The sequence below is a fragment of the Neomonachus schauinslandi genome, chromosome 1 (genome assembly GCF_002201575.2).
Source record: "Neomonachus schauinslandi chromosome 1, ASM220157v2, whole genome shotgun sequence".
Lineage (NCBI taxonomy): Eukaryota > Metazoa > Chordata > Mammalia > Carnivora > Phocidae > Neomonachus > Neomonachus schauinslandi.
In genome coordinates, this window is record NC_058403.1 from 108,601,639 (window position 1) to 108,614,630 (window position 12,992).

At 35.3% G+C, this 12,992-nt stretch overlaps 1 protein-coding gene across 10 annotated transcripts in view; it reads right to left on the bottom strand.

Annotated features, from left to right (window-relative positions):
- MBNL1 (muscleblind like splicing regulator 1) overlaps positions 1-12,992 on the bottom strand; it is a 181,563-nt gene that overhangs the window by 109,938 nt on the left and 58,633 nt on the right. The window contains exons 2-3 of one of the 10 annotated variants that reach the window (XM_044920250.1): positions 3,664-3,783; positions 119-675 (exon numbers count right to left, since the gene is read on the bottom strand). The exons of 7 other annotated variants lie outside the window; for them this stretch is intronic. Coding sequence is in view for 1 of the 3 variants with exons in the window: in XM_021685939.2 (XP_021541614.1) it covers positions 3,664-3,669 (6 nt within the window). In the remaining 2 variants the exon portion in view is untranslated. Of the gene's footprint in view, positions 1-118; positions 676-3,663; positions 3,784-12,992 lie in introns of those variants that run through there. 2 more of the 10 variants (XM_044920251.1, XM_021685939.2) reach the window with 2 other exon arrangements.

Genomic DNA, 12,992 nt, shown 5'->3' on the forward strand with positions numbered 1-12,992 from the left:
GCTTTGTCATCAAGCACAGAGTTCCCCAAGGACATTCTTCAGCTCTTTAGTCCACGTTAAATCCATGGCTATAGGTTTCTAGTTCTAGAACAGCTTCCTGGAAAAATCAGAGTCTTACCTTTACATGTCTTCCGCAGATGTTTCTTGGTGCTTTGAAAAGTCCTGAGGTCTATGTCAAACGGCCATTCTTGTGCTCCCAGGGTCTTAGGGGCTTGGAGAAATCCCAACACCTGCTGCTACCACTGAGTGTCGAGGCTAGAAAAGCTTCAGGGTTTTGACAGCAGGATCACTGAGCCACAGCCAAAGCTTGGGAAGCCTTAACAACTGAAAGCAGGTGTAGAGGGCAACGTGGTACCCAGCATGGGCTCAATCGTAGCAGCAGGGGGAGGAATATTCCCACCCTCACAAGGGTATAGAGGCAGCCATCAGGTAACCCAGGCTCTGTCAATGGACAGGGCAGAGCAAGTGGAGACATGACCACACAGCACGAGACCCTGGGGGAATGGAACAACTAGCACAGAGCTCAGGTAGCGCTTGAAAAGAATCACCAAAATTCCCCGACAGAACACAAGAAGCAATGGCGAAATGCAACGAAATACATGGAGACAGGCCAGTCTAGCATCCCATAAGAGAGCCAAAAACACAGTTGGGGGGGGGGGATATGGAGCTCTAGTTCTAGAAAGAAAAGTAAGGAAGACATATTACAGTATGCCTACTGTATTTGAGCTTAAAAATCTAACAGGTGACATAAAAATGCCTAAGTCCTTTCATTATCACATTCATATTAAGAGATAAGGAAATTTACAAATATATCAAACCACAGGATGCTAACCCACAAGGCAGCAGAAATTAAAAGGCGAAGTTGTCCATTATTGGAGGAGAAAATGTAATAGAAGTTTTAAACTGAGCTGATTTTTAACTTGAGAAATCACGAAAATTGCTTTGAAGTAAGAACAACGAATGCTTTATCAAATACATCACTTTGTATTCTGATCAGATTAGGAAGACTGAGGAACTCAATGAGTTAAGAGAAAAAGAATAGGAAGAAAAAGAAGCAACTGGACAAAGAGCATTCAGAAATTAGAACAGGATGACACAGAAGTAAAGGGAAGAAGAAAAGAGGAGGAAGACAGGAAAATGTGGCTAACGTACTAGGTGTTAAATGCACCCTCAGATAAACCTCTCACTAAGACTCTCCTGAAACTGGACTTCGTAACACTCTGTTGTCCAGAGAGCTCCTTCTAGCTTGTTAACCACTGTTCACAGCTCTTCAACGACTCACAAGGCCTCAGGAACTCATCTGGGGGGGCCCACTGAATATTAAACATCCAACAGGTACAAGAGACAGACCCTAAAGCAATTTTGTTTTAAGGATCAGGATAAAATCAAGTCAGAAAGGAAATATAAACTCTGACAGAACTTTAATAATTCCTAATACGTGCCAAAATAAAAAGAATCAGCCTTACTTGGGAACTATCTTTTTTTTTTCAAGATTAGAAACAAATTAACCATGGGTGCTGTCTTATGCTTGTTTCAGAATTAAATGAGAAGAAAATCTGCCAGTTGATGGCAGCTCTATGTACGCAATTCTTGACTTCAAGGTATTTGTTTACATATGTTTTTAAATCCAAGTTACCTAAAATACTAATAATAATCTTTTACTTGGTATCAAGAAGCTGAAATCAGCTTGTGTTAGGAAAGGCTGATTTTCATCCCTCACCATATAGACATAGTGATACAGATATACAGTTAATAACATGCACAATCAAAGCAGTTCTTGTTGGGCAAATTTACTTATGTCCCATAAGTCACTAAGGGTCCACCACTTTTATAAATGAAATAGCCCTTATATTACATAATAGTAAGTACCGCGCAGGTAGCTAGTACTTTCAATTTGAGAGAACTGAGAATTGATAAGGGAAGGGGGTGATGAATCTGAATTTCCCTTTAAAAATACTTTTCTTGTATAAACAGTACCTAAGTTTAGATGTTGGTTTGAACTGAAACTTAATATTTTAAAACACAATCATTTCAATATGATAGGTTTGGGTAAGGAAAGACTGAGTGAGCCCCTATGGTAGAAACCAAATGGAAATGGACTTGAAAAAAATTAATACTTTGACTTTATTGAATAAAATATAAAAACCCAATTACAGTTTGTCTTTCTGACCTATGCTGTCAATCCCACTCATGAACATCAGTTTCAACAATCAAACCAACAAAAACTAAAACAAACAAAAAAATGTGGAAGACAGTACTCAAAAAGTGATTAAGTGTCACCAAATGTGACGTAGCAGCATTGATGCATTTATAGAGTTCTTTTGAGTTTATGGTATGTCAGGATTATTTTCAGTGGAAACAGAAAAATCCTTACTGGCTGTTTAAAAATATACATTCTATTGCTACTGAAGTATCCTACTAAAGTAATAAGACCAGATAATCTAAATTTGTGTTTCCCTGTTGTTAAGCATCACAAGGGGAGCAATTTTTTACAAATATGCAAACAATCATATCCCTGTACTTAGTCAGCCTGGAAACACAGCAGGTGCTCAATAACTATTCACTGGCTGATATACCACATGAGAAAAGGCACTCCTCAAAAAGTGTGTGTGTGTGTGTGTGTGTGCACGCGTGCGCGCATGTATGTACAGGGATGGGAGGAGAAGGCGTTGTGGTCAAATAAATTTCTTAAAAGTTTAACAGTTATCTTCCTACATGGCTTGTCAGAGCATTTATAATGCTACCATGAATTCCTAAACTTAATTGTCTACCTTTTTTATGCAATACCTATTAAACATAATTATTCTAGGAAAACTTGGTCTATACCTTTATGGCAAACTTACTATGTCTATATCTTCCAAGTTAAATGAAAGACACAGGTGAACTATTAATTGGTATATATTCGTGTGTGTTCTAAATTATAAGAGGAAAGAGATATATATGTATCTTAAGTCATATGGCAGGCTTTGTCAAAATGGGAAAATAAAATTTTAGAGTGAGAAAAATTGAGATAGCTCATTCAAATTATTCATTTTACTGACAGAGAAACTTGGTCAAGGAAACTACCTTGTACTGGTACATAAATATATTAGCAATGTCAAAGACCCATCCTGTGCAACTATCTAATATATCCAATATCTTACTAATTTGCTTACATAATTATCTTAAATTGAAAAGAATATTCCTGGCAAGAACTATGCATACTAAATAGTTTAAGTTAAAATTCTATACTCTATTGCTGTTTAAAAAAGGAGGTGCTCATTTGGAATTGAAAGGAGGAAAAACTGCTTTCATATACTAAAAAGTCATAATTTTTTTTTAGATCACTGTGGGTCATATGAAAAACAAGAGTAAAAATTAAATAGTGGAAATTACAGTGGAAACTTTGTTCCATATACTGAGGTATCTAACAAACTTCAGGATTAGTATCTTCAAGTAGTAAAGCTGGGAATACATATGAACTTCATTTATGGAAGATATATACATAAGATCACAGATCAGGTCACAAGTGGGAAAACTAGGGACTCCCCTCTAAAACAACATTCTGATGCTCAGATAATCAGAGGCCATTTTCCAATGGGCGCCATGTCAGTCTTTGGGAGATCAGCCCTTTCCCAAAAGATACCTTTGTGAACTGGCTCCCCATATGCCTTATTCACTCACCAGCATCCATTAGCCAACTCCATGCTTTATCTTCAATAGATAAGATACAGCTTCTTCTTGCCATGGTGCCATGAAAAGGATCCAGAAGGTTCCCTTTAAACAACATTTCCTGAGTGACTGCTGCAGCACCAAGAGTAAAGGATGTGCCAGGTCAGCCCCTTTTCCTTCCCAGCAGTATTAGCAGCAGCGGCAGCAGCAGAAGCTGGAGCAGACCGTTTAGACCCAACTCCTTGCAGGATGCTAGCCAAAGCACTCTTGTTTACTCTACACCTAGACGGAGTTTGCCCGTATGTTTGCACCTTTCCCAGAGTGTCAAAACAGGTGTTTTCCTGTGATCATGCTTAAAATCTGCTCCCCAAACAAGGTGATAAATATACTGTTACTAGGAAATTCTAAGTTTCTAATTCTATGGAAAACATGTTCTTAAAGGTTTACTTTATTATAAGGAAGCCTTGATGAATCCTTTTAAGAATTCATTCGCCCTCCTCGCTCCTAATAAGCAAGTGGATTGCCCTAAAATTTCCTGTTAATGAAAGAAAGGATGTTACCATATAAAATAAATGCCATCATGCAATACTGGTCACCTCTTTCCTAATGTTCTATCTGCCTTCCTGGCATAGAGTCACTTTTTGCAAACACTGTTTTCATAATCTTTACAACACTCCCAACAGATGGGGAAATACCAGGTCTTATGATCTTTATTTTACAGAAGAAACAATGACTTCTTTGCTATTATATTTTATTCCCATTTTGATGTTATTGATGAGCTGAGTTTACTTCCAGTACTGTTCAACTTAATGAGTGGCTAGAATATGGCTGCACAACAGAGGCGGGCAGGTAACATCATTAACAAAGCATTTCCTTTACTTAACTGATTGATCCACAGCTAAAATACTATAGATACAGACAGTATCTAGAGATTTTTAAAAATATCAATAGCTCAAAAAAAATTTCAATAGCTCAACCAAGGATAAGGGTAATACAGATTACCATTTTCCTAATAAGTAAATGCTATTTACTTATTAGAGCATAACCGTAAAGAGACATAAATACCAGAACACAGAAACATTGTTCCCTGCCTAGTAGAGAATACCAATTCTCATTAGCAAAATGGAAACCCTACATACACAGAATCTTAGTATATAATGTTTCTTGTATATTAATACTTTTCATGTTCACTTCATCATCAAAGTAGTAACAGGAACAATCACTAACACTTATTGAATGCTCACGAAGTTGCCAGGCACTGTTCTTAGTGCTTTAAACGTGTGATCCCATTTAATCTTCACAGCAACTACAGATCAGATATTATTACTGCCTTATTTCGCAAATGAGGATACTGAGGTTCAGTCAGGTTCCATCACACATTTAAAAGTCACAGAGCTCGCAACTGACATGGACCCAGGTTGTCCAGTTCAGAACTGGAGGTCTTAAACATTTTGCTAAAACTGCCACATTAGTTTTGGTTTTCATTTCTTTGTGTATTGCATGTATACCTTTAACAAGATAGACATTAGAAAGTGTTCGCGTAAAATTAAGATTTAATGATGGCTAACGTGTATATGGTACATATTGTGTGCCATGAAAATTCCATTAAGTTCTTGACATGCATGTATTATAAGGTTCACAACACCTCAACAAGGCAGATAGACTCCCATTTAGCAGGGTACATCGGAGGAATCGGAGGCATAGAGCATCAAGAGAGTTGCCAAAGGTCATACAGCTACTAAGGAGCGAGTGTAAACTTTGGATCCAGGGAAGGCAGCTCCTAAAGTTGTGGTTTTATGCCTACACCTATCGTTCACTGCCTCTTGAAAGCTGGTGGCGTGTTACACTTAAAGAAAGGGAGTAAGAAATGTCAGGTCTGGCCGGAACCCTGCTGGGCAGAGGATCTGCTATTACAGTATCTTTTCAAAAACTTACTATGCATAAAGTACGTCCGTTTATATGATATACGAGTCTACATCCATTTCTCTTAATGATGTTTACTAACAAGGAATTACATGTTTCATTTGATTCTCAGATTTTAAAAAAAGTCAAGGACAATTTCAGTATCCACATTTTTTCCCAAGTATATCGTATCTTCAGAAGCACTAACAGGGTGGTAACATTATTATCAGCACAGTACTGGTCATCCTGTTTGGGGGATTACCACTGTTGGCAGCCATACTTCTATTTCATTCCCATCATTTAATTATACATTTAATTATGTGCAGGACCAAGACAATAATTATGAGATTAGAGGAGGCTGCAGAAATCTGAGGATCATCCCTTGAAGTATGGGCTGAAGCAACCTTGGACCAGGATACCTCCTTGAATATTCAGCAGCTGAAATGACCTTCTTTGAATTAGCGCTTGAGGACACAAAGCCAGCTGGGTCACCTCAGCTCAAATCAAGAACTTACGGCCGCAAAGGTAAGACTGAGAAACCAATGAAGAATACTGAGACCAACCTATCTCTTTAATTTGGCAGCAAGCCTAACTCTCCGGACTAAGTTTGGCTAGCTTCAGCTTTTTTGGCTTTAACTTAATATAAATTAGCACAAGAAACCATGAAAACTTCAGAGAGAAAATATAGTTATGGTGAAGGCAAGGCATCTACCCTCTCAGAATTTAGCCACAAGCTGTAAGAAATGCAGCCATTTGGTGGCATTTAGCAAGAAATTTAGGTGCCCATGTGGCACAGCTTGAGGTGATGCATTCGAGCCTATTTACTCTCGATTATTTTTAAAATCAAGAGTTTCCAAAGAAGGAAGATGACAATTCTTTACCCAATTTCTAGACAATTATCTTCTCTGCAGAATTCCTTGAGTGGTGGCATTATACATTGTACCCACATAAGCTTGATTCACTCTTTGGCTGACAACAAGATTTAAATTTATCTGTCTTCGATGTTAACATTAAATTAACACAAAAGTTATTCAAAAGTTCTTTAAAAAACACATTCTGACATCTTTTGGGTGAGAAAAAACAAAGTAACCTCATAGGCTTTTACATAAGATAGATCATAACAAATTATTTCTATGACCTTAACACTACTAAGTGATATGCTAGGAAGATCAGGACTCATTTATGCAGTCATCTGAATATACATATATATTTGTTTTCTGACTGTTCAAGTTATATACTGTTCAAGTTATCTACCGCAGCTACAATTATTATATATATAATTATATATATGATTATACATATATATATGTATCTCCAAACATACATATATTTGGATATATATTTTTTATGACTGTTCAAGTTATATATTGTTCAAGTTATCTACTACAGCTACAATTATTATTCCTTGCTGATGTTAATGACAGTGCAATTAAAAATATAGAAGTACAAGTTTGGGTCATTTTAAGACTTTACTTTCAGAAAGATATCAAACAACAGAAGTCATAGTTGTAGATGAATACATTAGCTGCTTCTTAGTCATCAACTCTTACTGGGTATACTCTTTTATTTAATTCTTTGAACTTGGCTTTATCTGGAAAGAAATATATTAATAAGCACCAACTCTAGGTCATACTTAGATCAAAACAGGTAAGGTTGCAGTGAGCTATCCACATTCTTCTGAAACTAAACAACACATTATTACCAATCCTTAACTAATACCAAGTCAGTCAAGTATAAACTGGTGACCTAAAAGTGAAAAGCTCTAATTGTGTATTACAAATTCCTGAGTCATTTTGACCTCACAACTTTATTCTTTAAATAAACCTACATGCTAGCTAAAGAAAATCTACAAGCAACTCAGTATGACTTAGTGTTTCCAAACCAGGAAAAGGAAGGACTTTCCGTGTTCGAGATAACGTTTGTTTTCTATAGTCTGGAAAATAAACATTTCCTATGCAGTTAAGCACAGAGACTGTGTGTGTGTGTGTGTGTTTGTGCGTGCACATGTGTGTGTGGAAAATGCCTGTGTTTGTGTGGGTAAGGGTAGAGAGAAAGAGAGGAGGAGGAGAGGGGAAAAGAGAAAGATTTTTTTAGTAGTATTTAGTGTTCACGTAACACCAAATTTTGTGCTGGAGTTAGAATTTATCTCAGCAAGTTATGTGCACATGAGCCATGAAAGAATTGCAATTTGTCAGTAAAATCAACAGGAAATGCTTACCTGATCATATATATCACATTTCTATTAATTCAATGATACAGAATGATTTATTACATATATAGTTACATAAAGTAATATAAGTCTTGGGTCTCTAAATTGGATTGATTTGTTATCTTTATTTCAATATACATAAACCATTTTCTGCATTTAAATAATATCAGCATTTTTTTTCTGATAGAAGAATAAGTGGGTTTTGTCCTGATACCATGCTTATATAACACTAGAGATATCTACTTTAATACATTTCATGTAATTTATTGCTTACTGGAGTTACTAAGCAATGACCAAGAGAAGTAATCTTTTGTATTTGTCAAGTATGGATACATACGTAACCTATTAAACAACAGTTTAAGTTGTCAAGGCATGAGTAAGGGCTTCTATTGCAACCATCCATCTTCTCATGTGTTAGTTGGAAATGCATCATACAAGCCTCTGTTCCATGTCTGGGTACAAGATTATGAATTAAAAGCACAAATACCACCTCCATGTCAGGGATATGGCTGCATCTACTAGTTCAGTTAATCCTCATTGCACAACTTTGAGGCAAGTGTATTACTGTTCCCATTTGACAGATGAGAACATTCAGAGAGGTTGGAAAATCTGTCCAGCAAAATCAGAATGCCCCTAATACCTTGGGTAGAAACTAGGGACTAGTGGGATTACACACACACACACACACACACACACACACACACTTGCATTGGTTACTCTCTTGTTTTCTGTTATAGGGATTGTTATACATATTTTTTAAGATACACAGAGAGTTGCAATTTATATTTTTGAGGATTTATAGAAATAATTCTTAAACTATTTGGAGACTGCTACTCCTTCAGTTGTCGGATAAGAAAATGTAAACGGAAAATTATTTCAAACCAAATAGCATACATATTTTAAAATGCCCAGAAGGCTTTTATTTTATCCAACACCCGAAAATAGTAGAACATTAGTTTGTTTTAAAAGAAATACATTTTCTTTATGCACGCCTGACACTGCTGGCTGACCTCAGCCAAGTCAACTCGGCTAAGGAGTAAACATTCTTTAATTTTTACAGGGTTCTTTCAATATCAAAGAGAAAATTTCCCCATTTTTATTTTTGTTTGTTGTGAACATGAACTTTATATTGTATAATTAAATGCGACCAGTATTATTCCTTTTTTAGGCCCAGTTTCACTCCTAAATTAGCTCCTGTCTGTCTCTTAGCACAGGCACTTCCAGTTCTACATTCCTGTTTAAAATATTTCTTCCCCCTCTCTCCACCTTTTTTTTTTTTCCCTTCCAGATATGACTAATCTTCCTGTTATTCTACTCTGTCAGTTTTTCCCTTGGTATTCTTTTCATGTTGCATAACATGTACTTTTCAACGACTCCTTTTAGAATTTTACTACTGTATCCTTGATGCTAGCCTTCCGTTTTCAAGAGATTAAAACAGTCAATATTTATATATTAGCAAGCTTTTTTGTCAACTTCTGTGTTATTCAGATTAAGCTATCTCCTCAAGCCAAAAATGCAACTATTCTTTCAACTGACATAATATAAATGTCCATTTGTTGATCTTCAAAGTTAAATTCAGTCTAATCCTCCGTTACCAGACACAATTAAAGGCCTCAGCTTTTTGTCTCCTTTCAAATTTCCTGATAAGTGTTAGCAAAGCAACATAATGCCACTTCTTTTTAAATTTTCTTAAAAATATAAAATAAAATTCTCTTGCTTTCCAGGACTTCTCCATAACATCATAAAACATGTTAGCATAGACTTACAAGCAGAATGTAAAGTTTTTCATCTTTCTGATTTTCAACTGCAAAAAATTATTTTAATTATATGCCAAGAATCTGATTTCTACCCTAATTTTAAGTAATTATAACAGCTATATAGCTATATATTATCTGAACATGAATAAAGAGTAGAGTTTCTATCCTAAGAGAAAATATCTGAGTTTTAGAATTACAATGATTATTTAAATATACCTAAAATTTATGACATAATATTGCATGCCTAGCAAAATGTTAATCACAATCTCAGATTTACATAGTCCATTTTTTGGCAAATTCAGTATTATATTCATTATCTCATAGTCATAGAATCCCACAGAGAAAGCAGTATCTTACTAGTCGTATTTACACTGGCTATTCATACAAGAAGATGCTCACAAGGTTTTAGAAACTGTACATTTTTCTAAAATCCAAAAACACCTTTAAAAATCCTGAAAAAACATACTTAATTACAGGAGATAAAGATATCCCTAAAATGTCACCCTCACTTTCTGAAAATAAAAGGCAAATAAAGTTCAAATATTTGCTCAAGTTAAAATAGCATAAGCTCTTCCTATTTACTTTTAGTCTTAGGGGAATCCCCATTATTTCCTCTTCTTACTTTTTCAAATAACAAAAACTAAAACTTCCTTGTTTGTCACATATAATGCCCTATATGGAGACATCGCATTTTTCTTTGGGTCAGCACAAATAACTTTCAAGCCTCTTTATTGTCCATATTTCAGACTCTAGGGCCAGGGACTCTAAAGTCAGCTAAAACATTCTTGGTTAATATTTATCATATAGGACATCAAATGTTATAGTAACCAAAATCAGATTCATATACACGTTTATTTTTTTAAATTATATCACATTATAAGTAGAAAACAAATCCAAACTATATATTCTATGAAAAAGGCAGGGCTCATGTCCATGTCCCCAGCAACTAGCACAGTGCTTACCTCTCCCCACTCCCCCAAAAAGATGCTCATTAAATATCTTCTAAGTGGATAAATTCAATCATATGGGGTATATTATGGTAAATAAAAAAGGAAGGACAAGATACTTCCTGGCACCATGGGAAGTAATATTCTCAAAACGCATTAATCAAAAAAAAGAGGATTAGGAGAAATCATTCAAAGAATATCCCCAAAGGAAATTTTATCAAAATTTGTTAGAGTACTTTGAATGAAGCTGTAACTATATTTAGGTCTTATATTAAGAAAAAAGTTAATGTCTGATTCTGAAATTGATAAATAAAATAAAACTAATGCATTTTCTCCACCTTTCTAATATAAACCATATTGTGGAGGTGCCAATTAGTTAGTAGGAAAAAGTTCTTTATAGAAAAATTACAGGTAATTAATGTAGGAGGAATGATATAATTAAAAGTCACCATTCTGCAATCCCTAAAAAAAACCCATGAAGCTATGAACTGATCAACAATGAGGTGAAACCACTGGTCCAAGTCTGATGAACTTTATAGGACTGGCCCAGGCTGACCTGAACTCACTGACAGATTTCAGCATCATTAAAAGTGGGAACAACAGAAATTATGCCCCCTTGGTGTGATGCAGTCAAAACTACAGAGCACCATGTAGGAAGTATTCTCACCAAATAATAATAAATTGCATTACAACTGAACTCAAGTCTAGCTTCAATTTCTAGTCTACAGAAAATCAGGGTGATGGAAGGACAAGGTAAACATCACTATAAGGAAACAATTAGCTAAATTTAGAAATCTTCTTCATGACAATGACTGAAGTTTTCAACAAATAAAGGCATGGGGAGAAAAAAAGGAGCAGAAATTATCACAGAGTAGGAGAATCTTAAAAGATATGACATCCAAATGGAGTATGTAAATCCTGTTTAGATGCTCATCTGATCACTCCACCTATAAAAAGGCTCTTGCAGTGACAACAGGGAAAAATTGAACAAAAAGTGGGTACTAAGTAATATAATGCAATTATTATCAATTTTCATAGATTAGGAAATAGAGTTACATTCAAAACAAATTCTCATCTGTTACAGATACATACTAAAAAAATTGTAGGTATACTAATAGGATGTCTGAAATCTGTTTTAAAATACATCAGGGATAAAAGGTTATGTGCGAGGTAATAAACGAAGTAAGATGGGTAAAATGCTGACTGATGCATACAGGATACATGCATAAAAATGCTGATTCATACATCAAAAATAGCGTTATAGTTTCTGTAATTTTGGATATGTTTGAAAATTGCCATAATAATTTTTAAAGCTTAAAAAAATCACCACAAACAGAAAGCAAAAGAGAATGAGTTAAGTTACTATCTGGAAGAATAACCAAACTTTCCATTATATTTCTGACCCAGAGTCACAAAGCCTAGTTGACAAGCTAGACTTTGCTTCTTACAATATGATTTGGTGACCTAACCCAATTCATTTACATCTGTGAACATAAGTATCTCTATCTGTAACAGAAAAATGACTGACTTAACCTACTTCAAAAAATCACACACACATATATATATACATATATATATATATATAATATATATGGAAATAAATTATAAATTTAAAAAAATCTTAAAAATATAGATATCATTACTAAAATGCTTTCTTGTTCACCTTCATGTCACATGTATATGTATTATCAATTCAACCAAATGATAAGGTCTTTATGATCAAAGTCTGTGTCTTATTCTTTTAATCAACAACCATTCAACATATGTTTCTAAGGGGTCTACTACATACAAGTATTCCACTAAATAGTAAGAACACAAAGGTGGTGAGAGAGAGGGAGGAAGGTACATAATTACCATTCATGTGCCAAAGACAGTTACAGAGAAATGAATGGGACATACTACAGACACAAAAAAAGACAAGATAATAACATGGCCAGGGCTAGGGTGAGGAGAAACTTCCTAGTGGAGTTAATATCTAAACTAAATCTAAATATGAAAAAACATTACAAATATTTTAGGGAAAGAAAAAAAGTTCTAAGGAGAAAGAAAGGACAAAAAACTTTAGGTTGGAACAGCAAAAAGAGCTTCCTCTTTTCTAACAGGGCACTATCACTAATACTCAATGTTACAGGCATTGGGCCTCAATCAGTGACCCACTGGACTCAACAGAATGCTAAATACTTAGTAAGGGATCAATAAATATCTATTAATTAAGGTACAGAGAGAGAAATGGTAGCACTATTTGAGTGCTCACTGGGCAACAACCATTTTGCTAATATATTGAGATAAACATGTTTCTTTTTTTTTAAGGTTTTATTTAGTTTATTTGAGAAAGAGAGAAAGTGAATGAGAGAGAGAGAGAGAAGGAGCAGGGGGAGGAGCAGAGGGAGAGGGAGAAGCAGACCCCCCGCCGAGCAGGGATCCTGACGTGGGGCTCGATCCCGGGACTCCAGGATCATGACCTGAGCCGAAGGCAGACGCTTAACGACTGAGCCACCCAGGCGCCCCATATATATTCATTTCTCT